General features: G+C 35.9%; 2 protein-coding genes across 3 annotated transcripts in view; one reads left to right on the top strand and one right to left on the bottom strand.

The window, feature by feature from the left end:
• The window catches only part of LOC120630723 (lysophosphatidylcholine acyltransferase), a 52,140-nt gene extending 33,332 nt beyond the window's left edge, over positions 1-18,808 (bottom strand). For both annotated transcript variants that reach the window (XM_039900012.1, XM_039900013.1), the window contains exons 1-2: positions 18,520-18,808; positions 10,770-10,915 (exon numbers count right to left, since the gene is read on the bottom strand). In XM_039900012.1, coding sequence (XP_039755946.1) covers positions 10,770-10,915; positions 18,520-18,636 — 263 coding nt within the window. In that variant the 5' untranslated portion in view covers positions 18,637-18,808. The remainder of the gene's footprint in view (positions 1-10,769; positions 10,916-18,519) is intronic.
• Positions 18,809-19,890: 1,082 nt separating this feature from the next.
• Positions 19,891-27,209, top strand: LOC120630390 (sperm-associated antigen 7). Its single transcript, XM_039899612.1, has 4 exons — positions 19,891-20,120; positions 20,195-20,305; positions 22,483-23,088; positions 24,256-27,209. Exons 3-4 carry the CDS (start codon positions 22,822-22,824, stop codon positions 24,748-24,750), a joined length of 762 nt encoding a protein of 253 aa, XP_039755546.1. The 5' UTR covers positions 19,891-20,120; positions 20,195-20,305; positions 22,483-22,821; the 3' UTR covers positions 24,751-27,209.

Below are 27,209 nucleotides of genomic sequence, written 5' to 3'. Positions count from 1 at the left end.
GCTACCCTACCGTCGATGCCGAAATTAGTAAGTGCCTTTCACATCGGTCTTATAGCGACTATAGCGTCATCTAGTAGGAAACGTGGCAGTTTCAATCTACTTTTCAAGGGTCCATATTACATTGAGACACGTTTGAAACTAGAGATGACACATTGCTTTGTGTCCCTACTCATTGTGAAAGGTTCGTGGAAAACCTCGTGGAAGGGTTGAGTAGTAGTTTGAAATTATTATGGAGAACTCTCAGGCATGCAGGTTTCCTCCCGATGTTTTCCTTCACCGTTGAAGCAAGCGATAATTTCTTACTGTGAGATGGTGATAACAAAAAAATAATTACCCTGCTAAGTTTGTTGTGGGCTCTTCTTAGACCAGGGCGCGTTTGGAACCCTCGTAGCTTTAGGTTTAAGTTGGCGAACGAAGTTATCACCTTCCACTTACAATTATGTTAACATATTATATGAATGAACGCTTCATAAGTGCCTGAGATAGGCCTACATAAGAAATTTTGAATTTGATATTTTATTGCCTAAAATGCACATAACGTAGCAGAGTTAGTGGTGCGTGCTGGGATTCGAACTCAGCCCCCCAAAAGCGAAGCCGAAGGCCTAACCATTTAACTAAATGTATAATGCCAAATTCTCCTGCGGGTGTACGGACATTATGAAATTGAGCAGACTATAAACGCGTAAATTATGTTTGCATTGACAAAGTTAAAGTCAAGTGATGTATATTTTTAACCGTCGACGCCATGTCTGGCACGTGTTCACAGTTTATATGTTACACGCTAACGTTATGTCCATATACGTATATACTCTTTACATTACACTTTCTTGCTTGTGATAGAAAAACGTAACTTTCTCTCTCAATAAGCTCAAGTAATTACTGTTAATGTGGGAGGGTGTGTGTGCGTTTAATAAACGGTGATATGCAAAATTAAAATTGATTTGATTTGAGCTGTGATCGTCTATAGTACATAGGGAGACTTCAGAATTACTTTCGGGAGGAACGAGTTAATATATAATAATAAAAAAAATATTTGGGAAAAAAACAACGCATAAAAAACAACATATAAAGTACACGCTACACAAAGACATATCAATGAGAACATAAAAAACAGTGTGTGTGTGTGTAACCTTTACGCGCGATTGAAGTAAGAATTTTATTATTATTTATTGATTCATTAATATCACTTTCACATTTTATAAATATTTTAATTTGTTAAATAGAATAATTGAGAGTAGAAAATGAAAAGTTAGATCAGCACATGTCAATATAACCTTGTCATTGAATATTATACTCGTAGTAACAAAAGTAATAGATAAACAAGTATATTAAGAGATTTAAAAAAACTTTGTAATATAAAATATATTTTTTTAAACTGTTGAATTTTTATTCACCTTGCTTTTCAAAATTGATCAGTTTGAAAATAATAGAAATTAATAATCCTCATTGATTTTTATATTTGCCACTAGGTGGCGTATAAGTCAAGAAGCGTGGAGTATATGACATATACTTACGACCAATCCAAATTATTATTTTTAAATAGCGGAAACTACACAGACGTCTGATGAAAGCGTTACTTCCGTCAGAAAAAATCTGAGTTACTCTCCAGTCGCGCCTAAAGAAGTTTTACTTCAAACATGTATATCTAATATACACAATATACACATACCATATTTAGCGGAACACAACAAAAAGTTTTGATATAAGTATCATATAAGGTTGCCGGCTGGTTAATTTAATTAATTGTTATTTTAATACTAATTTTCACTTTTCCCGGTTACATGAAAAGTTCCATAATGTACCATGTTCACAACTAGCCTTTACTCGCCAAATCTGTACTTAAAGTGATCTCATTGTAAGTAAAACAAATTAAACTTTAAATAACAAAAGAAGTGTAGTAGATTTTATAATAAAACCATATTTTTTTAAATGGACCTTTTGTTTTGTGTTCCGCTAAATACGCCGGTGTGTATATAAATAGGTAGGTATATATATATTAATAAATAAACGTTATTCTTCGTTGGGGACCCAGTTTAATCTCCACCGTATCTCTAAGTTAAGAAAAACATCGTGAGGAAACCAGCACAACGGAGAGTTCTACATGATGTTCTCAAGGGCGTGTGAAGACTACCAATCCGCACGTGGACTACGGCCTAAGTCCTTCCCATTCTGACTGACTCGGAATGGGGCTCTGCCAGGAAGAGTTTGAACCCTAGGGCTTGAAGAAGCGAAGGGATCGTCGGCCTGAGGGCGCCTCATGTGAGGCCGAACCTCGGCTCAGGCGACGATTGGAGTGAAAGGGTTCCGGCGGTGATTAGTCCACACGTTTCTTAGAACGTGGTGCGAGCCCACTTCCGGATGACGTTAGAAGTCGGGGACCTCGTCTTCGCCGGCGAAGACGCTGTGCAGAGGTTGATTGTGTGTTCTGATAGGGAGCATTGTCAGTAGTAATCTGATCGTCAGGGTCGTGAAGGATAAGTTTAGGCCTCCTCTTGTTGAGAGTGACGCCAAGGTTGGGTGAGTAAAAAGAAGCCGTAACTATGAGAGGGTTGAGATGTCGGATAGAACGCGATTCGCGATTCTGAGAGTGAGGAGTGAGAGGTTTGATGATGGTGAAGATCAGATAAGATAAGATAAGCTACATTTGCTAATTTTGATGAATGGACCTATATCTTTAGATATATTCGACTAGTACATTTTAACGAGAAGTGAAATCGATACGCGGACACGGTGATGAATCGTTTTTTTTGTATCATAAAATTTGTACTCGATTAACTGTTAGAATTAATTGACGTAATCGAAATTTCGAAATTGGTTTCTTTTATAGTCGCCAGACTAAACCAACATTATAAATATCTATTGAATTTCTTAAAGTGATTTTGCAACAAATCACATCTGTTATCCTTTTGCTTTCCTTATCCTAAGGTTGCCTGGCAGAGAAAACTACTAAACGATAAGGCCGCCTTTTGTATACTGCTTCTGACTGTGTTTTTTTTTTATTGTTCTTCTGTATTTTTAGTGTGCCTATAAAAGAGTATGAATAAATAAATAAAATAAATAGAAGCACGAAATTAATATCCTAAGGAAATCCTTACTAATAAAAGTTGTATATGTTCAGTTTATACAACGTTTTCTCTCTGTTTGTCATCAGTAACTTTGACAAATTTGTCATCAGACATTCGAAAAAAGGAGACAAAATTACGCACGGTCTCCACCAACACGGAATGAAAACCTCCTCTTTTTTTTTTAGATTCACAGAGTGATAAAGTAAATATCTCTGCGGAATATACTGGTACTCCTCGTAAGAAGCAAACGGCAAACATGCATAAAAGCACTTACTACTGCAATAATCCCTATCCCTACTAATATTATAAAAGTGATTGTAAGTTTGTTTGTTACGCTTTCACGCAAAAACTACTTAACCGATCCTAATGAAACTTTGTACACATATTCTTGGAAGTGTTAAAAGTAATATAGGATACTTTTTATACCGACATTAAGCTCGGTTCCTTTGGGAGAGGGGATGTGTGTTTTACGATTTTACACCATAACTCCGACAAATTATAACCGATTTAAATAATTATTTTTGTACTATAGAGGTTATAATATGTGTTTAATTTTGCCCAAACTGTGGTTGGAGATAGAGGACAGAACTCCTCAGCGGACAGCAGCAAATCTCTCATTTAAGGTTTAGCGATACTGAATGCTTAATTTTTTTTTAGATCTATATCAAAATTGAATGCCACAGCAAAAAACAAAATCAAACGCAGACGATGTCGCGGGCAACAGCTAGGTATTAATAATCTATTAGTGTCCTGGTGCTCTTTAGAGTGTGTACTGGTTTTTAAAGTAGTAATTGATAGAGCAAGCAGATGGCTTGGTGGTAAGTGGAAAACACGCTCAGCAGCACTTGGCACCATGTATCCATCAACCCGAGACATAGGTGTTAAGCCTCATGCGCCTGTTTTTACACCGGCAACAACGCCCTTCACACCAGAATACATTGCAACAATGCTGCTTAGAGGCAGAAATAAGCATGATTGGAGTAATTACATGATTGTTGTACGGACAAGCTCTGTTTATAAACTCCACTAATACTAAGACCTGTGGTATTCTTTTTGTTATCACCATGACAACGAAAAGAATAGCGGGCTAAGTTTATTGTTGGCTTATTCTTAGACAGGACTCGCTGTTAAGTTCAATTATACTTATAAGTAATGTGGAGAAATAAATAAATTATTCATTCATTCATTGATTCAATTTATAATATTTAGAAATTGGTGTACCTACTAAAACAATGCAAGTTAATCTTAAGTCTATTCGGTAAAACACTGACGGGTATTGGCCTTGGGGTCTCTGCGGCGCCGTTAAAACAAGCGAGACACGCTATCTTTTGCTTACTGACATGGAAGTATGATGGAAGGTGTTCTAGGCCAAGCAGCGAAACTACTGAACCAGTGACAAGGGGAAATAACATTCGCGCAAGATTGATTAAAAGCGGCGATAGCTTAGTGGTTAGGGCTTCAGCCTTCCTTTTAACAACGGGGTGTTATTAGTTAGACGCGTGTGTGCGTGTGTGTGTTTGTGCATGGGTTTGTGTGTGTGTGTGTGTGAGCGTGTGTGTGTTTGTGAATGTGTAAGTTTGTGTATATATATAAATATACTAGCAGTTGCCCGCGACTTCGTATTCGTTTGATTTTGTTTTTTGATGTGGCATTAAATTTAAAGTAGCAAACCCCTCATTTAAGGCTTAGCAATACTACATTGCTAAATGAGGGGTTTGCTGCTGTCCGCTAAGGAGTTCTGTCCTCTATCTCCAACTACAGTAGGGCAAAATTAAACACATTATAACTTCTATAGTACAAAAATAATTATTTAAATCGGTTATAATTTGTCGGAGTTATGGTGTAAAATCATCAAACACTCATCCCCTCTCCCAAAGGAACCGAGCTTAATGTCGGGATAAAAAGTATCCTATATTACTTTTAACACTTCCAAGAATATGTGTACAAAGTTTCGTGATGATCGGTTAAGTAGTTTTTGACAACTTACATTGACATTTATAATATTAGTTGGGATATTATATATATATATCCATATATAAATCGCGAAGAATATATTATATTGACAAAAATCTGTCTTTGTTACGTGCAAAGAAGTACTACCGCCTACTTGCTGTGTTCCGGTCTGATGATGTGTTTGCCGGTGTACCAGGCACCCTCGCCTCAGTTTGATGGGTTAAAGGCTTTATAAGACCTGTTCTTTGCGTTGTTAAGTGTTGCTGGCTATAGTTTTCCACTTACGAAAAAACTAAAATGATATAAAAAAAAAAAATTAAACCTCTAATATAAATAACACTTTCGGCAGTGCTTATACGCATGTACGAAGTTCACTCTCACGAGGAGTATATACCGCAGAAATATTTAGTTCTTTACTGTCCGCTCTGTGAATCTAACAAATTGTTGGTCATCGCTGAAATGGGGAAATAATGAAAACCTTGTACGCGCTAGCTCGTTCAGGCCTTGAAACTGTAATTGGAATTACCCAATCGCAAACGCATTTCTCTGATTCCTTCATTAGAATAACTACCGGTTTCATTGTATTTCAACCGACGATGCTTCAGAATGGTCCTTACCGACTCCCAGGGGTCCATGAGATGTAAATGGGGGTCTGGGGGGGGAACTGGATAGGCCACATTATACCATAATCCGGTGAAGAGTTCTTCATCATAATCCTCAACATCCTCAGCCTATTACCTTCCCATTGGGTATATGTAATAAACCATACCTTATAGAAGAGATGGATTAGGTGCATAGACCCGACACGCTGCTCCAATCAGTGTTGGCGGACTTCAAGAACTATTATCATTGTATATGAGCCTGATACCGAAAGTTAAACTTGCTTTCCAACTCAGATGCATGGGGTAAAAACCACCAGTCCATTCCAAACAAACCTCAATCCCAGAATAAGATTCTATTTACAGAACACCCGACCATTTTGACTCGAACCGGGAATCGAATCCAGGTCATAGTTGAACATGCTAACCACTAGACTAATGAGGCAATTTGACATTAAACTAGCACTCATAAACACATAATATTAAGTTAACAAATTTGCAAAACATAATCTCAGCGTTGGGTCTATTCAAAAGCGAAAATAATAGATAATGGTCTTCGAGACTAAATCACCACCACTCAATTTTAAATGACAATGTGAGATGGTGATAACAAAAAAAAACACCCGGCTAAGTTTGTTGTGGGCTTCTTCTTAGACCAGGACGCGTTTGGAACCCTCGTAGCTTTAGTTTTAAGTTTACGAATATGGTTATCGCCATCATCTCACTACCGTGTAATTCTAATGTACGCATCAAAAGTGCCACCTATGAGCCTACTGAAATAAAGAAATTTTTGACTTTGACTTTGACAATATTAGTTAAGCGAAATTACTCTAAAATACTTAAATGTTATAGAACGGAACCATAGCCAGAGGACAATTCCTAAGACCTCTGATTTAAACTAACGGTTATAAGATTTGAGTTATAATTTAATTTTACGTATAGCCGGATTAAGTTAATCTGTGGTTTGCGGTTTGGTTACAGCTAGTAATGCACGCCGAGCGAAAGTAGGACTTTTGCATGCCTCAAACACAGTTTTGCGGCAAATGACTCACAATTCAACACAAATGTTAGCGAGTGACACCCGACTATTACCTACGCCAAGCCCCATTACTTGCTGAGACGTCACTACAGGATTCATTGTAAAGAATTTCTTACATAGTAATAACCTGCTTTATACAGAGTTAAATAAAAATACCAAAAAGCTCTTGGCTCTGTAGTTTCTATCAATAAAACGAACAACTTTTCAAAATTCAGTATTAATTTCTTTCATACAAAAAGAAAAAAATAAACATGTTATTTCTGTAGTGACATTACACTGTGAAACCAAATACGTGTGATTCGTCAACGTCGCGTAGGCGGGTCAGTGACCGCAAAATAGAGTCGCGGTTCGCGCGCTGTTGCCGATGTTAAATTACAGAGTAGTAACAAGAAGAGTATTTTTGTAAAATTATGAATGTTTCACGAAGTATAGAGTAAAAAAAAAGTTGTAGAACAAAATCCGTTTGTTTTAATGCAAACATTTACGGGCCAAGAGCTTTCTTTTAGTTTTTATTTAACCCTGTATAATTCGTTCTTATTGAAATGTAAAAATTGGATGGTCTTCTTTCGACGGCCGATTGGCGCAGTGGGCAGCGACCCTGCTTTCCAAGGCCGTGGGTTCGATTCCCACAACTGGAAAATGTTTGTGTGATGAACATGAATGTTTTCCAATGTCTGGATGTTTTGTTCATATGTATATTATAAATATTTATGTATGTTATTCATAAAAATATTCATCAGTCATCTTAGTACCCATAACACAAGCTACGCTTACTTTGGGGATTACGTGGCGATGTGTGTATCGTCGTAGTATATTTATAAAAAAAAACAGATTAACAACTAAATAGTTTGTGGAAGGTTAGTTTTGTTGTAAACGGTATCTGAGCCGTATGAGGGTTAGGAGCCGCATTGCATTGTTAAATTTACCAAGTATTTGTAAGAGGAAGGTCTGCCCGATTATAGGTGGTTCAAGGTTTTAACTTTATATTTTAAACTAACAATGCCCTCTAGCCGGTATTGTTAGCCGGATTTTTGCAGCAGTGTTTATTGTGTATTGTACTCCGACCAAGGAAAAACATAAAATGTAACAAAAACTTGAACAATAACGCATGTTCACTGTATAATATTTTTATTCTAATCAGGCAAAATACCTACGCACTTTACTAAACTTTTCCCCCGACTTCGTCGTTGTTGACATAACTTGTCTATAATCTACAATCCTTTTAATCTGAGATTTAATAAAAATAAATAAATAAATATACTACGACAATACACGAAAAATTCAAAATGTTTAAATTCTAAACTCATTTATTTCAATTAGGCCTAATATAAGCAGTTTGAAACGTCAAGGCTGTCTGTTTGTAGGGACTCTACCACCGGTTCGGGACATAATTCTCTCTCTTCGTTCGGAATTATAGGAAATAGGTGGGGAAGAATGAAACAACATGTTGGCTTGATTCGAAATGATCTCTCTCTGTCTCTCTCTACGTCGTGTTCCTTTTTGCTGAGGATCGTGACCCCTTCCACTTACAACCTACCGGACGATTTTGTGCCATTTGACTCGGCTTTTAGCAACGCTTAAAGCAATATGCACTTTGGTGTCGAGAGTGCGGATTTGATCCGACCAACGAATCGGGCTACGTCCTCGAGGCCTCTTTCCTTACACTTTGCCAGTAACCACTATCTTTTCAAGATTGTCTCCATCGATTCGAAGTATATCACCTCAACCAATTGACGTCCACTGCTGGACATGCTCGTAGGTCTTTTGTAGGGAGTTCCAGAATACACGGGTCCTGGGCCGCTAGCCTCCAGCGGCTCCCAGCTACCCGTCTGATGTCATCTGTCCACTACTCAGACCCCTTTGCGAACAAATGGAAATAATATACACATAATATATGTGTAATAATAAACGGGGCGAAACATCGCCTATTCCCTGTTCCCGTGCTTTAGCAGGTGGACACGTTAATTGTATCCCTTGTAAGGATACAATCGGGGGATATAATTTTTTGTCTCCTGCCCTGCCTGCCCTACTGGGGTTTTTGTAGAAAAATCTCAACAAACGCGGACGAAGTCGCGGGCTAAGCTTATAAATTTATACCTAATTACTCATAGAGGTTAGCATTTAAACGGTGAGTTTTATTTTGAAATTATATTTAATAAAAAAAATATGTCAGGTCAACGTGCCCAGACTACGCGATAATTATGCTTTTTAATTCCACTGCATTTAGAAGCGAAGAATTAGCAGTTTGGGGTCAAAAAGAAAAGTTGTATCTAAATACAAAACTACTCACTATTAAGTTTTATGTAGGATATGTATGCCATTATGTTATGACCGAACCAATGCAAGAATACGAGGCATCAAGGAGGTCATAAAAACTACCGATGGAAGTGGTGGTGTATTCAAAGCAATGGCATAACGAAAATGGAATCAACTGATGACGTGGATGGATAATATAATAATATTGTGATTTTACCACCAAAAAAATCAAATACGCTTGTGATACAGTCGAGTACATAAATGTATTTGAGTGTATATATGGGCACACGCAGTCCGCTATACTACGCGGCGTCAATACGTCACGAGCATGTCAAGGTCATCGGTTACGCGAACCTGTAAGTTTTATTTCCTAACAAAAATGCTCCACGTAGGTACAAAAGTTTTCACTTCAATTCATTCTCATTATCAACCCGTTAGCGGCCCACTTTATTTTTACAGGAAATACGAGTATATAATATTAATTAATAAATTACGACGTGAATTTCCTTCTTTCACGTCGTAAATTATTACAGAAATATAAATACAACTAAATCAAATAAGACGGTTCAGAGTCACACAGCGGGCGGTGGGGAGTAATGTCAGGAGAACCTCTGTTTGTTCAACTCAGGAATGAGGAGACCCGTAAAAGAACCAGAGTAACGGACAAAGCATAACGAAGCGCGAAGCTGAGGTGACAATAGCATTACACATAGCTCGGAGAACCGATGGAACTTGAGGTCCCACACCACAGGTCACAGGTAAACGCATCAAAGTCAAAGTCAAAGTCAAAAATATCTTTATTCAAGTAGGCCCACAGGTGGCACTTTTGATGCGTACATAAGAATTACACGGTAGTGAGATGATGGCGATAACCACATTCGTAAACTTAAAACTAAAGCTACGAGGGTTCCAAACGCGTCCCGGTCTAAGAAGAAGCCCACAACAAACTTAGCCGGGTGTTTTTTTTTTTTTTTTTGTTATCGCCATCTCACAATGTCATTTTAAATTATTAGAAGAGCAACCTGGTTAGAGCAATAATTTACACCCAAGCTTTTTTATCGTTGACGTAGTCCTTTATACTATAATAGGACTTTTCTATAAGCTTACGTTTAATACAAACTTTGAACTTTTTAAGAGACATCTCCAAGATGTCAATTGGTAGTTTATTGTAATCGTTGGTAGAAGCCCGAGGAGGTGGACGGATGACATCAGACGAGTCGGTTGAGCCAAACAGCACAAGACTGTTATATTTCGACCCCCCTACAAAATACCTTGAAGCGGATATAGCCCAGTGAGTAGCAGCTTGACTTCACTTCGGGCCGAGTTTGAATCCCAGCACGCACCTCTGACTAAGTTATGTGCGTTTTAAGTAATTAAATTATCACTTGCTTCAACGATGAAAGAAAACATCGCGAGGAAACCTGCATGCTTTAGAGTTCCACATAACGTTCTCAAAGGTGTGTGCAGTCCACCAATCCGCACTGTTCCAGCGTGGTGGACTACGGCCACCATAATAACCCCCTCTCGTTGTGGCAGGAGACCCGTGCCTCGTAGTGGGACGGTAAAGGGTTGATATGATGATAATGATGACAAAAGACCTATGTCCACTCAACGAGTCGCGAAGCTAAAGTGACAATGGGCGGGGCACATGTTCGGAGAATGGCGACCTCGCACCGGTAAACGCAACGATGGTAGCGCCCGATGAGGTAGGTGGGTGACATCAGGAGTCGTGGGAGCCTCCGGACAATACCATGGTATTTAGAACTCCCTACAGAAGACCTATGTCCAGCAGTGGACGTCAAGCGGTTGATATGATGATGATGAGATACTAATAATTAACGCTACAAACATATTCACCTTCGCCATCCGGTCATGGGTTTCTCCCTCAGGTCGTCCTCGCTAAGGCCATGGAGCCCTATGCACGCGAGGAACCAGGCAGTGACGATCAGGAAGCATATGACTATCACCCGAAAAGGTAATAAGATGACAGTGAAGATGGCAGTCTGAAACAAACAATTTTACTTATAGAGTTTGTTTTTATAGTAGTAACTTAGAAGCAGTGATAGCCTAGTGGTTAGGACTTCGGCTTTCCTTTCGGAGGGCCGAGTTCGAATACCAGACGCCAGCCTCAAACTTTTCTAAGTTATGTGCGTTTTAAGCAATTATTTATTTAGTTTAGCAACTTTCCATTCACATGAAAACTTATGATGGTGAAGTTACATAGTCATAACATTAAAATAATTAAAAGATTATTAACAATAGAAGAAAAAAAAACAAATATTACTATTAAAGAAAATAGGTGCAGAGGATAGTAGAATAATAAAATATCACTTGCTTCAACGGTGAAGGAAAACATCGTGAATAAACCAGCATGCCTGAGAGTTCTCCATAATGTTCTCAAAGGCGTGTGTAGTCTCCCAATGTGCACTGGGCCAGCGTTGTGGACTACGGCCTTAACCCCTTCTTATTGTGGGAGGAAACCCGTGCCCTGCGGTGTGCCGTTAATTGGTCGATATGATGATGTAGACTTCTTAACCTTACCTTAAAAGTATTAATCGGGGGTAGACATTGCATAACTATTTCGACATTATGCCAAGTTTAGGTCCGAGAGCTTGAGCCTGCGCTATATATATATATATATATATATATATGACCCTAAGTTTGTAAAATGGGGGAATGGAAGATTGCAGGACCATTCTACGTTCTTGATGTTTACATTTAAAGACTTTCATTTATCCAGCGATGTTTTGCCCACCATTGGTACGCTCTTGGAAAGGTATTTTTATCATTTTCTTTAATAAATATACTACGACAATAGACAGATGGCGACAAATAAATAGCTGATGACACTGTACGAGTTTTTCGTCTACAGTAAATTGTCTATTCATCAAGAAATATAACGATCGGAAAAATGTAACAAAATCATGGTTAATATTTATTTGCAACAAAGAATCAAGTTCGGTATTTGGAAACCATCCAAGACGTTTGCCAACTAACTGTAAGTGCAGCTGGCAACTCAGTAGATAATAATTAAAATAAATTAATCTTAATTCTATTAAACTATTGCCATTTTGCAACCTCTTTTGGCTTACTAAAAAGGAGGAGGTTCTCAATTCGGCTGTATTTTATTTTTATGTTTATTATTCTTATATTTGTTAGCTCAATACTCTGTCATTTTTAAGCCGGGAGAACTCCTCAAGCATTAACGCCTCCGGCTTCGGGAAAAGTAATATTTTGGCAGTTGTCATTCGGCTATTATAACTTGCAAACCTACCCACTAAATGTGACGTTAAAAAAATAAGCAAATATATACAAATATTATATATACTGAAATTCTTCATAAAATGTTAACTTTAGATTGTTTGTGGATCTCAGAATACGCCTCAATGTCGATTAAAGGCCAACAACATTTTTTTTTTACATTTCCGGAATTTCAGCTCGACTCACTGTCTTTACCCTAATGTCACAAAAACAAACAAACTATTGTATGAAAAAAAACTTTTGATGTTAAAGATAAAATTTAGAAAAATTTACTTAGTTTATTTAAAAAGTTATCTTGCTAAAACAGTTTTTTTGTCGACAAGGTCGTCGTGAAGGTTTCTATTTAATTTATTAAACTAGGTATCCATATTAAATTGAAACAAAAGCGGACTTGTGTGTTTGTTTGTTATCTACAACCTGCCAGGGTGCCAACTGCACCGACTCTGATGAAACACACACACAAATTATACTATTAAGCGTGTGCATATGGGATACTTTTATCCCGACCCACTGAGAGATATACTTAACGTTTTTTTTAATTACAGATAGCTTGCATTTACAGCATCCTGGACACGTCCTAAGATATTTGTCATTCTAAGCCTACAAACGGCTCCAGGGTTTTGAAACAAAAAATGTCCGCCATTTTTTTCAAAGTACTTGTCGGTCACGCACATTAATTTTAGTACACAATTAGATATTTATTTGCATACATTTGCATTAATACAAGTGAGTCTTTAAATCAAAAAGTTTCCGAGAAATTAGCTATCAACATTTTAGTGGTGGTAAATAAACCTAAAACTAAAATAAACATACGAAATGGCTTTGAAGTATTGTTTTTCAGGGTGTCTTTTATTTTATCCTTTACCGCATTCACGTTTTTAAGGTTAAACTAGACGATGAACAAAAAGTGTCACTTAATTTTTTCACTGATGGCGCCACCAGTACGTCTTTCGTATTCTGGCCTAGTCCAAGGCCGTGGGTTCGATTCCCACAACTGGAAAATGTTTGTGTGATGAACATGAATGTTTTTCAGCGTCTGGGTGTTTATATGTATATTATAAGTATTTATGTATGTTATTCATAAAAATATTCATCAGTCACCTTAGTACCCATAACACAAGCTACGCTTACTTTGGGGCTAGATGGCGATGTGTGTATTGTCGTAGTATATTTATTTATTATTTATTTATTAAATTTGATAAATATAGTTTTTATACGTAGCTTTTATGGTAAATAAATAAAAACGGCGAATAGATGAATTAATTCATACACTTAAATTGTATACCAAGGAAAAAAGTAGTTGCAGAGATGTAACCACAATAGAACAAGAGGGAACAAATTGGTTGCCTTATTATATCGATAAATAGGTATACCAGCAAACAGCGGACCTTTAACTTTTCTGAGTTATGTGCATTTTAAGCAATTAAAGCAGGATCACTTGCTTCAACGGTGAAGGAAAACCTCGTGAGAACGTTTGTGTGATTAATATGAATGTTTTTCAGTGTCTGGTTGTTTATTCGTATATTATAAGTATTTATCTATATTATTCATATAATCATATTAGCACCCATAACACAAGCTACGCTCACTTTGGGGGAAGATGGCGATGTGTGTATTGTCGTCGTTTATTTATTTATTAGAAGACATAAAAAAATTCAAATTCCCAAAGGTTCGTCAAATACAGACTACCACAAGTCACAACCAGATCTCTACAATCGATCAGAAACAATATAGTTAACTAATCAGTAATACCTACTAAAGCTTGAAGGTAAACATCTTTACGTCACGCGAGCTCACGCGAACCTGTACAGAATGCTGCAGCTTAGTTGACTTAGTAACCTTGACTTATAATAAAATTGCCAATATCACTAAGTAGGTATATTTTTATGATAATCATATTATTATACCTACATGCTTCATAACTTTTATTCATAGGAAACTATAACATAACGCTTTAATTTCTATGGCCCGTGTCCGTCTCAAGGATCTCAGCTAGGGAGAATATTTTCCGAATGATGAAATGTAAGTCTCAAAGTTACTCGGAATCCTTCACAATAAAAGCTGCAACGCTGTGGAATGCGATATTCGTCGTTCAAAATCCCTAGCTATTTTCAAAAGGCGTGTTAGGCATCACTATTTGTCATTATAATTATGTTGTTCGTATATGTGTACTTATATGTCTATATTAAATATATATAAATATTGATTACCGTACAGTAATCAATATTTATATATATTTAATATAATTTACTAGTGTTTATATGTATATTATAAGTATTTATGTATGTTATTCATAAAAATATTCATCAGTCACCTTAGTACCCATAACACAAGCTACGCTTACTTTGGGGCTAGATGGCGATGTGTGTATTGTCGTAGTATATTTATTTATTATTTATTTATTAAATTTGATAAATATAGTTTTTATACGTAGCTTTTATGGTAAATAAATAAAAACGGCGAATAGATGAATTAATTCATACACTTAAATTGTATACCAAGGAAAAAAGTAGTTGCAGAGATGTAACCACAATAGAACAAGAGGGAACAAATTGGTTGCCTTATTATATCGATAAATAGGTATACCAGCAAACAGCGGACCTTTAACTTTTCTGAGTTATGTGCATTTTAAGCAATTAAAGCAGGATCACTTGCTTCAACGGTGAAGGAAAACCTCGTGAGAACGTTTGTGTGATTAATATGAATGTTTTTCAGTGTCTGGTTGTTTATTCGTATATTATAAGTATTTATCTATATTATTCATATAATCATATTAGCACCCATAACACAAGCTACGCTCACTTTGGGGGAAGATGGCGATGTGTGTATTGTCGTCGTTTATTTATTTATTAGAAGACATAAAAAAATTCAAATTCCCAAAGGTTCGTCAAATACAGACTACCACAAGTCACAACCAGATCTCTACAATCGATCAGAAACAATATAGTTAACTAATCAGTAATACCTACTAAAGCTTGAAGGTAAACATCTTTACGTCACGCGAGCTCACGCGAACCTGTACAGAATGCTGCAGCTTAGTTGACTTAGTAACCTTGACTTATAATAAAATTGCCAATATCACTAAGTAGGTATATTTTTATGATAATCATATTATTATACCTACATGCTTCATAACTTTTATTCATAGGAAACTATAACATAACGCTTTAATTTCTATGGCCCGTGTCCGTCTCAAGGATCTCAGCTAGGGAGAATATTTTCCGAATGATGAAATGTAAGTCTCAAAGTTACTCGGAATCCTTCACAATAAAAGCTGCAACGCTGTGGAATGCGATATTCGTCGTTCAAAATCCCTAGCTATTTTCAAAAGGCGTGTTAGGCATCACTATTTGTCATTATAATTATGTTGTTCGTATATGTGTACTTATATGTCTATATTAAATATATATAAATATTGATTACCGTACAGTAATCAATATTTATATGGTTTCAAGTAGGCCTAATATACGCACTTTTGAAAAGTAAAGTCTGTCTGTTTGTAGTGACTCTACCACCGGTTCGGAAGACAGATTCTACCGAGAAGAAGCCGGCGAGATCTCAGCAGTTGCTCTTTTCAAAAATCAACAATTTCTATTATTTAAAACGCTTCCGATTCTCGTTTCGACTGTGATTTGTGTGTTACATAACTCATTAATCATTACACTACCAAAATGGGTTGATGTTTTGTGCACGGGCTTTTACGTCACACGTGTTCGCATTATGGTGGGTAACACACTTTCCCTCGGCGGTCGATGGTGGAGTAAGTGGGCAATTTCTAACTTTCTGTTCGCTTAATATCTTTTGAATTGCGCGTGTTAAGATAAAAAATACAGGTCAAGTGCGTATCGGGACCGGCGCTGTATGGTTCCGTAGTTGGCAGACGTAATATATATATATATATATGTATATATATTTTTTTATTTTTTTTGTGAAAAATAACATAACTTAACCGCTAATTAACTAAACGATGATCACTGTTAAAGTATGAAAGTGCGTAACAGTGATCACGCCCACCTCCAAAACTTGTAAAATTACCACTGTTCACTGGATATTTATCAAGAAATCTAAATACATTCAGGAGGCTTTTCGTTTGATCATCATCATCATCATCATACCAACCCATTACCGGCCCTCTACAGGTCACGGGTCTCCTACCACAATGAGGAGGGGTTAAGGCCGTAATCCACCACGCTGGCCCAGTGCGGATTTGTAGGGTTTAGGTCGTAGTCTACCACGCTGCGCGCTGACCCAGTGCGGATTGGTGGACTCTACACATCTTTGAGAACATTATGGAGAACTCTCAGGCATGCAGGTTTCCTAACGATGTTTTCCCTAACCGTTGAAGCGAGTGATATTTTAGTAATAAAAACTTACTAAGTTAAAGGTGCGTATTGGGATTCGAACTCGGCCCCCTGAAAGTGAAGCCGAAGTCCTACCCACTAAGCTATCACCACATAGTATAATATTTAAAAGTAATAGGTAAAGTAAAGAACAAAATTGTATTTTCTTCCACCCCGTATTGAACTCTATATTCACCAGTATGAAACATGCTCGAAGAGTGAATAAAACTGTGGATGGCTGGCCTGGCTCAGTGAAGAACGCTGTTGTCTTTTAAGTGGGAGGTACCGGGTTCGTTACCCAGCGGGGAAAAATTGGGAATTTATATGAATATTCTCTACTCTGATCTGAGGTAGTAACCCTTCCGACATGTCTCATGTCGCCAAGCGATTGCCAGTACAATGCCGCGTATAAACCGATTCGGAGAGGATTACACTAACGATCCAAATCACTGGCGATATTGAAAAAATCAGTTAAGGCCCATTATACTGTCAACGATTATTAATAGCATGTATATACTTAAATAAATAAAATAAAATATATACTACGACAATACACACATCGCCATCTAGCCCCAAAGTAAGCGTAGCTTGTGTTAAGGGTACTAAGATTGCTGATGAACATTTTCCAGTTGTGGGAATCGAACCCACGGTCTTGGACTCAGAAAGCAGGGTCGCTGAACACTGCGCCAATCGGCTGTCATACCTACTTACTCATTTATTGTATGTTTAAGTATTTAAATATGTAACTGTTGTTATTGTAATATATATTAGTTTATTTTTATATTTATTAATTAATTACATTATGTACTTTTGATCTATTTGTGTAAACTAGTTTATGTATTAGTACGAGTATGTAGTTATTCGCTTATTTAAAATTTGTACCACCAGCAGTCTATTCTCCTCTTTTTTTTTTCTAATTCAAAGGTTGCCCGGCAGAGATCGCTATTAGGCGATAAGGCCGCCTTTTGTATTCTACTTCTTTCTATAAATTTCTGTTTTAATTATATTTCATATATATTATTGTTGTGGTATACAAATAAAGAGTTTAATAATAAAAATAACAGTATAGCTCGCTACCATCTTAGACTGCATCCGAACTTAGGTACCACCAGGAAATTTTTAGGGGTTCACCCGTGTTGGGTGTTGTGGTGACAAAAAAAAATCCTCGATGATTTTAACTTTTAAAAAATAGCACTTCTATCCCTAAGTTTGTTGAGGGCTTCTTCTTAGACAAGGGCGCGTTTTGAACCCTCGTAGCTTTAGTTTTAAGATTACGAATGAAGTTATCGCCATCTCTACTCACTACTATGTACTCATTTTGTATGTCAACGCATCAAAAGTGCCATCTATGTGCCTATTTGAATAAAGAAATATTTGACTTTGTCTTTGACCTACAATATTCGAATCACCATTTCACCCTTTAAGAGGTCGATTTTAGCAAAATCGTTTTTAGGAAGCCTAATCCTAAACATATTTGACTTGCTAAATACGATCGAAGTCTCCAGCTTTAGAAACATTGGACTTTAATGGCATGTTTCGACCCCAATTTCACCCCCTTATGAATCGATTCTCGAGCTGCCTAGATACCCTGAGAGTTGAACTAGGTATGTTTGATTTAACTATGACGGTGTGATTCTTCTAAAATTATTTAGTACTTGTGACCACTGATTTCTGTGTCGACAATTTAAAAAAAACTATTTTTTATTAACCATGCAGCAACGGTACCATTATCCATACAGAAAGTTTTTTTTATGCAATAAAAAAACCGTAATACGTACTCCAGTCGCGTTGTTTTATTTTTGGATTGTAATTTTAACTTGTAATTTAAGTCATGTTTGAAAACAAATAAATTATTGGGTGAAATACAAAATTTCAAAAAAAATTCATAATAATACGTTTTTCGCAACCCTCAGAGTCAGAGTCTGCGCAAACAGAAGTTTTTATCGTAACTATTAATACATTCTGTAAGAAAAAAGCTACGATACATTACAGACGATTTTCCTTACCCGTATTTTATCGTATGTGTTGTCCAATTCCAATTTGTGAACAAATGGGTTTAATATTTGGGCACGCACGCCGTCTGCCGAGAAAGTGGCAGTTTCACTATGCATTTTACCATTCATTTTCACGAGAACACAACGACTATTTGCGTGTTATTAAATAATTCAATCACACTTTTTCACTCATTTTATCAACACGATAATCGGTTACGTATTGCTATAACACTGTATTTAATTTTAAAACGCGTTTTTTTTTCGTAATATTTTATCGCGACGGAGTTTACATCCACCTTACCTCGAGAAACAAACAAGACTGATTGGATTGTTTTCATCAACCCATATGCACGGAAGATTTTCTTATATCCGGCTATGTTACATACTCGTTTTGTATTGGTGGTTAAGGCAACAACATAATTGTGGCATCGATTGTGCAAAGAGAACGAACTTATCGAATATTTTTAAAAATTTGTATTGTTTGTTTATTTCATCATTATTAATTACTTTTTTTCATAATATAATTCTTGCTTTTAGCTATAGTATCTACAAAATCTTTAATTTGATGAACTATGACAATAGATTATACTAAGTAATATTTTATCTATGGTGATGTCAATGTAAGTGTTGACATACTAAACTAACACCTCTACAAAATATCTTACAACCGCGGCCAATAGCTAATATTTTAAAAGACATCTTAAGATTGTTTAAATTAAATCCTTGCCTAAAGATTTTAAACATAGGTTATACACGTAGGTATGTCTTAAAATTACGGTTAATTACTTAAAACGAAAATTACGGTTTGTGAACTCACAATTATTGTTTAGTACAGGGAATATTATGTATTGTAGCACACATTTGTGACATTTTCATCAATTTATTCAAAGCTGTTCCAATTTTTTGTTGAACCTAAGGGTGCCCTTAGTTTAGATCCAATAGGCTAGATCCGAAATTGAACTTCTCTTTAATAGAATAATCCTACTATATAATATTATAAATGTGAAAGTGTGGATGCTTGGATGTTTGCTACTCAATCAAGAAAAAAAACGGCTCAGTGATTTGGCTAAAACTTGTTACCGAGATAGATTGTAGTCCTGAATAGCACAGCTACTTTTTATCCTGGGAAATAAAAGAGTTCCGAATTCGGGAATAAAAAAACCATAATCCTCGCGAACGTCTATAAACTAGTAAAACTATTTTTTTTCTAATAAATTTCAAATTCATTGGTTACACATCAAACTATTTTGTTGTGCCAGGATTTAATAGCGATTATAGTATACGGAGGAAAAGCGTCTAGCGGCTAAATTTCTTGAAAATTCTTAGGGATAAAATTTTAATTTAAATGGCAACACTATTTTGACTTGTCATTCCGAAGCGAAACCAAGCGTGAAAAAAAACATCTTCGTTAGCCAATAGTGTTAATATTAGCCAGTTACAAAACAAACATGAGTTTTCATTCATATTATGGAATCAAAAGTGCAGAAACAAATCGTTGACTACTTTTCGTACTTCGAAGAATTCTACAATTCATCCAAAAGTAGTTTGAAAATTTGCCAAAACTGCGCAATTTCTATAAATAAACTAATACATCGGTGCCGGAGTATTAAAGAGTAAGTTAATTTGATTATTGTTTAGATTAAAACTACGAGTTTTTGTAGAGAAGTGATAAAGTAACATTTTTCAGGGCCCAAATATTTGGCACCCCATTGGAAGAGTTTGGAGGACTCCAAAGTAAATTGTTGTCGGCTTTGCATAACCTAATATCTGAAGAAGTGGAAGAGATACAAAGTCAAAGGTAAGTTATTCATTAAGTAGAAGTTTTATTTATGGAGTTGTTGCATTTGTTTACTATAAGCGTATGGTGGTTAACATTTACGTCCATTCGTATCCTTAATTTATTTTCAAGATTACGCGGTTAAGTAACAAAGGGAAGATAGAGGAAGGGAAACAATTATAATTGGTACCACAAAATTGTTTTAAATAACATCTGATTGCCCTAGAAAATCTTGATGCATAACCTAAATCATAAAAACAGTTGAGGTATGATTGGTCAACTTTGTTAGATGATTTATGTTACCTAATTTTAAGCTCACTCCCCTAACTTTGAAACACCATACAGTTACAAAAGCACTATAAATATTGAACCAATTTATCACAACATGTACCTCAATAAACAGTGAAATCAATTCACTGATTTTCCAACTACTTACAACTAAATTTATTTTAAAATGAAACTTACTTCTTTTATGCATATAAAGGATAAAGTTATGGAAGAGCAGTGTCTTCTGTAAAGGTGTAGTACTACTGCATCTAAAAGGTTCCAAACTTGCAATCTTGTTAAAACTGTAAAAATTTGGAAAAATTAACTATTTTTTTATTTATCTTATTATCTATTATTTTAATTACAGGAGTAGTGTAGGAATGCTATCTTTAAATGTCTTTGTAATAGGTTCATTTGTTTTTCTGTAATTGCACACAGTTTATAGATTGAAATGCCTTGCCTGCTTAACGTTAGTTACTTAAACTGAAAACACAATGTTACCCTCAGTTTGAAGAAAATTATTCGCAACACAATAAAAATATTAAAGTGAAATATGGTATACAGACTGCTCTTCAATATTGCTTTATAGAGTAAACTAAGTTTACTCTATCTGTATATACCTATATTATTTAAAAATATATTTGTTTAATTACCTACAAACAATACTTTTTCATATGTTTTATATTACTTTATGATACTAGGTTAGTAATATTTGTTATATCCATCTGACTGCTGTTGCATCAAATGTCACATTAATACTCGTAACTTCAAATGTACTGCCTAGCTTCACAACACCTCACTGTCCTCGCCTCATTGGAAGTGGTACAATGTAATGGATCAGTACAAAAATGAGGCTACTCTTACTAACGCTTTTTCAAATCATGTCTTACCCAACACTAGTAAACTGAGGTGAAAATACTTATGTCACAAAAAAATGTGAGTTTGAAGATAAACTATGGTACTGTGATATGAAATAGTGTCAGTACAATATACAGTAGAATAATGATAGAATAATTATGTAAAATAGTACCTATGATATCTGTTTTTATTATTTATTTATGCCAGCTAATAAAAACATGGGTATGCTTGGCTATATCAATACCAGTACTGATAGCTTACAGTTAAAGATGTGGCAATCAAAATAAAATATATATATTTGTGCCTTTGTCGTCTTACCCAGCTGACAAGAAATCTGTAATCAACGTGTGCACCACCTGGCGCATCATATAATGCTCCCTTATGATTCTAGTTGTTTTGATTTGTATAAAACAACCAGAGCATCATTGGGAGCCTTGGCTCTGGTGTGGCTTGGTGCACTTGTTGTATTCTGCTAGTAGCTTATACTAAACACTTTAGATAATTAATTTGTGTAAAAAAATTAATTATTATTCTTTACGATAAGTTTGCTAGTTCTAAATGCTATAATAAATGGGAAGTGGTAACTTAGTAATTAACTAATTGCTATTTTAGTTACTCCATTGTGATTTGATAGAATTAATTGAATTATAAAAAAATACTTTATCATTCTTACTGTTGATATTTAAAATGCATTTAAAAAAATTCGGATTTCGGAAATGACAGGATTTGAAACTGCAACTCTCTTGCAATGGTGGCCTGAGTGCTTTAACCAACTATTAGCTACGGCGCCTCCCGCCGATGACTAGTATATGCCTTTTATATCAATCAGTCTTATACTTACTACTTATTCGACTCGACTAGACGCCAATTAGAAGGAAAATTTGCAGTTTCGGTCTTCTTTTTTCCAAGGTCCATATTACAATGAGACGTTTGAAACAAGAGATGACACTTTTTATAATTTTTATTAGTATTTTTACAGTCGCTATAAGACTGCGCCAGTCGGCCGTCTAAAAGCAAAAAATCTAAAGCAAGCCAATAACAAAAGTTATTATTATTAATTATCTTTTTTCCAGATTGGTGCTTGAAGAGTTATTTGAACAACTTTGTAACAAAAGCAGAGTACTGTTGGAAAGTTGCAAAGAAATTGACTTCTCACAAAAAATACCTCTAATACTTGGAACTCCACTACAACCTCCATTGGAGCAAATACTGGAATTTGTGACTGACACAATATCGTTTGGTGGTCAAATTTGTGCCCAGATTGAAACCTCATTAAATGTTATAGCCTTTAAAGGTTTAAACACAACATCTCTAGTTGAAAACTTTAAAATTCCCACCGATTGGCAGCGCAAAGTGCCCGAAATTATAGCTTTCACGTCCTTTTGCTCGAAAAACGAAATTTAAATAAAGCAATGGATCTACTGGGTTCAATTTTGAACTCTATGCAAAAACCCCCATCAGCAAGCGATGAACAGAAGAAAGCAATAAAGAAGCAAAAAGAGGCCATAGAACGTAAACATGAGCAAGAGAAACATATTCTTAACAAGTTCTGCAGGCGAGTTGAAGAGAAAATAAGCAATTTTATAAAGGACGGCACTAAACTGTCCCTACAGTTTGAACCGATGGATCAAATGTACAGATCTGTGATCCGTGATGTTGCTACGACGGCAGGAGCTCAGGTAAGCTTTCATCTTTAAAATAAGTTCAATGAATGTGTCTGAATATCATTTACTTATAAGATTGTTGGAATGGTAACATAACCCAAACTCAAGTTTTCATGACATATCTAAGCGCAGCAATGAACACTGGTTTTTAAGTTGAGATATTTGATCCCCGCACAATTTTCTCTGGTCTGGTGTGTTGAGAAGCTTTGGCCGTGGCTAGTTACCACGCTAGCGACAATGACGTGCCGGTAAGCCGGTACGATGATGCTTATCAAGGTTACTCTCAAACAGGTTAGCTCATTACCATCTTAGACTGAATATTCACCTACCACCAAGTGAGTGTGCTTGACTTCCAGTTAAAGGCTAACTTATATTGTATGAGAAACAAGAGTTTTAAAATTTGTGTGGTCTGTTTTCATAGGGATACCTTCAGAATGGCTGGACAGATTTTAATGGGACTTTCACAAGCCATTCAGAAAAAAGAATATACATAAAATCTGTTATTTATTCCAGAACTAGCGGTCGAAATCGCGGTCCCTCGCGACTTCGTCCGCGTATGAGTCAACCTTAATTATGTCGCGGACTGTTTCTTAATACTTCCATTGTTCAACCAAAAAACAATTCAATACAGCAGTTCCTGAAATTAGCGCGTTCTACAAAACAAACTCAAAAGCTTTTTAATATGGTTATGGCCATCATCATCAGCTTGGGTGTGAATTATTGCTCTGACCAGGTTTCTCTTCTAATAATTTTAAATGACAATGTGTGGTGGCTATAACCAAAAAAAAAAACCCCAGGTAATTTGGTTCGGGCTTCTTAGACCAGGACGCGTTTGGAACCCTCGTAGCTAGTTTTAAGTTCACGAATATGGTTATCGCCATCATCTCACTACCGTGTACTACACATCAAAAGTGCCCTCTATGGGCCTACTTCAATAAAGATATTTTTGACTTTGTCTCAATTGATGTAAGGTGCTGATTTATGTATAAAAACAAATAAACACATATTTCTCGTAGTTTTAAGTTCACGAATATGGTTATCACCATCATCTCACTAGCGTGTACTAAACATCAAAAGTGCCATCTATGGGCCTACTTGCATAAAGATATTTATGATTTTGTCTCAATTTATGTAAGGTGCTGTTTTATGTATTCAAACAAATAAACAATTCTCTTATTTTAGGTATACTCCTTCGGTCAAGAAGGCGTAGACCGTTATGCAGTTGTGTACTTGAAAGAAAAGGGTCCCTCCGAAGACGAGTTGAGCGTTCGTCGCGAAGGTGGTGTATGGGACGACGAGAAATCCGCAGAAATGGCACAAAGACGCATAGACATGGTGAAACAGGCGGAGTTAGATGATCTAGAGGAAAAGTCCCGAAAACGCAAGCACGGTGCAGATGAACTCAGCGGTACATTCTATAAGCAGAAGTACGCTCACTTAATTGGCCAAGAGGCTGCCATAGACGCGGCACAGAAAACGAATATGAACAAGAGTTACGGAGAGGTTCCCAGCGAGAATAAAAAGGATTCGCGGTCCATAGAGCAAACCATGGCTGATATTAAAGCTAAGAAGGTCAAAAAGGCTGAAACGGATAGAGCCAATGCTGACAGTGAGGGTAGTATTGGTCACAGTGAGGGTAGTAATGTCCAGGGTGCAGGTAGCAATTGTTCACGGTGAGGTTAGTTATATTAATGCTGTTGATAGGCTTAGACTTCCTTTAATAACTTATCTCGGCTGTGAATATACACCAACAATTGATTAGATATTTCCATTAGTAAAGTAATAAAACTTTGTATTATACTTATTTCCGTTTCACTAACCACGGACATGGCAATGCTTAAGTAACGCCTAATCAAAGAAGATACTTAGGCACTATACCTTTCACCAATCGATTTTCACTAGGCAACTCTAAAGTCCGAAATTAAATTTTTTTTATAGGCCTATTTTGTAAAGTCAAGAATGTTTGTTTGAAGTGACTCTACCACCGGTTCGTAGAAAAGATTCCACCGAAAATAGCCGGCAAGCAAACTCGGTACTTGCTCTTTTCCAACTTCTACGTTTACATTATAATATTGCCTAACTTGATTATTTTTCTTGCCTAAAGTGGTATTTATATTATCATTTTTTAATTTTTCTCATGCATATAAGATTATTAAAAAAAATGAAGTGATATATTTTTTCATCAGGTAAATGTTAGTTTAGGAGTTCCTTAAATATTACGCACCGGCGAATCGGCGTCGTAAATTTAGATGGCGCCTTACGCCGTTAGTCACTATCTAAGAGTTGGTGAAGCGTTTTTTTTTCAAGCATCATTAGGCTTCCAATTTGGGCATTTCCTAGATTTACTAAAAACGGGCATTAGTCATTTAAGGTAGGTAATTTACATAGTGCCTAAAGTAACAATCATGAAATTATCTTATTAAAATATGCATTAAAAATGTCTGAGAGCATATAAACATAAACTACCTAATTTAGTACATTTCATTTTCTAGTATATTCAATGAAAATCTACATTCTGATTTCCTCAGATTTTTTTGCTTTTAGTAAATTAACTAAAATGATAGATTATCTATGTAGCAAAATAATTAAGTGAAATAAAAATGGTATTTTTATCAAATCAAGCAATAAATTCGTCAACGTATTTATCTATATTCTATTCGCCGTCGCTGGAATACTTGTTGCCCGGTGGCACTGGCTATAGGATACTTCCTTTTAATTAAATTTTTTTTTTCGTATCGTCACTTATTGTTTTTTCCTTCGTTTAACTTTTGAATGCTAGACTAAAATAATTAAGTCACTGTGTTTAAAATAGTTTGCTATTATCTACAATTTTGTGAAAATATTACATCTTTTCCACACGGGGATAGGACAAAATGTTTATCTTCTCCCACAGTTTTATCCACTCTCACGGGAGCATGGCTGGAAAGAACATACACGTGTTATATCAAACGGTGGTGAACTTCTCCTTTTCATTGTTGCCGTGCTTTGACAGGTGGACCAGTAACTTTTATCCCTTGTGAGTGCATATAATTGGAGGACTAAAATTTCGGTCTATGTCTATGCTAGGCTTGCTGAAGGCAAAATTCAGTTTGGACACCTAGATCAAGGGCTGAAAAAGTGGGAATATTGGATAGAAGCAGGCGTTACTTTGCGGAAATCCATATTATATCATGAAAATTAAGCTTATATGGTGTAATTTATAATTTCTTGAATCCCTATACTCTACACCAAACAGATCCTCGGCAAGCAAATTAAGTTTAATTTTCATAAGGCCGAAAAAGTGACTACAATTAAGTCAGTTAGTTTGTTAGCTGGAGATTTTGCGTAGGCCCAAAAATGAATATTCGCTCTTATCTTCTAATTTGAAATGAATGCCATACTATTAAGCTATAAATAATGTATGCAATACATAAGAATTAGTTATATGTTTAAGTATAAAGGGTGTTTTTTTTGGGGTATCGAATTCAAATATTAAAACAAACAAAAATACTTCATGTATTTTACAAGAAATGTATTTTTTTTGTCGATCTTATAAATGATAATATTTCACCTTGGTACAGATCCATTGGTGTGGAAGTCCACAAAAAGTTTTATCTCTTAAAAACACCCTTTATTTGTCTACTCATAATTTGAGATTCGACCTATGTGATTTCTTAGACTTTTTTTTCAATTTCATCATGATCATTATCATAACAGTCGATGGGCGTCCACTGCTGGACGTAGGTCTTTTATAGGAATTCTCCCTTATACCAGTGTTGTGCTCAATGAAAGAAAACCCGCAGACCAATAGTCTTAGTTGAAGATTTGCTGACTCGCAATCGAAAAGTCGCTTTCGAGAAAGAAACACTTAAACATCACTGTAACATGGATATTATTGGGATAACAATAAAGCTCAAATTTGCCTACACCTCTTTAGCTAGGGCTTTTGCAAAACAAAAATCAGAAGTTTAAGATTTGGCCCATTTTTCTTTGACGATACAAAGGACTCGAAAACGATGTTCGATTGCCTGCGAGCAAATCTTGTACTAAAGCTAGTTGGCCCCCAGTCTGCTATTACAATTACATGTCACACAAAGTACTAATGAAGTAATCAATAAAAACGATTTATTTACTTTAAACACTTTTACTCAGAATTT

Source organism: Pararge aegeria, chromosome 16 (assembly GCF_905163445.1).
Source record: "Pararge aegeria chromosome 16, ilParAegt1.1, whole genome shotgun sequence".
Lineage (NCBI taxonomy): Eukaryota > Metazoa > Arthropoda > Insecta > Lepidoptera > Nymphalidae > Pararge > Pararge aegeria.
The sequence above is the reverse complement of the archived record's forward strand: the minus strand, read 5'-3'. Positions and strand labels throughout refer to the sequence as shown.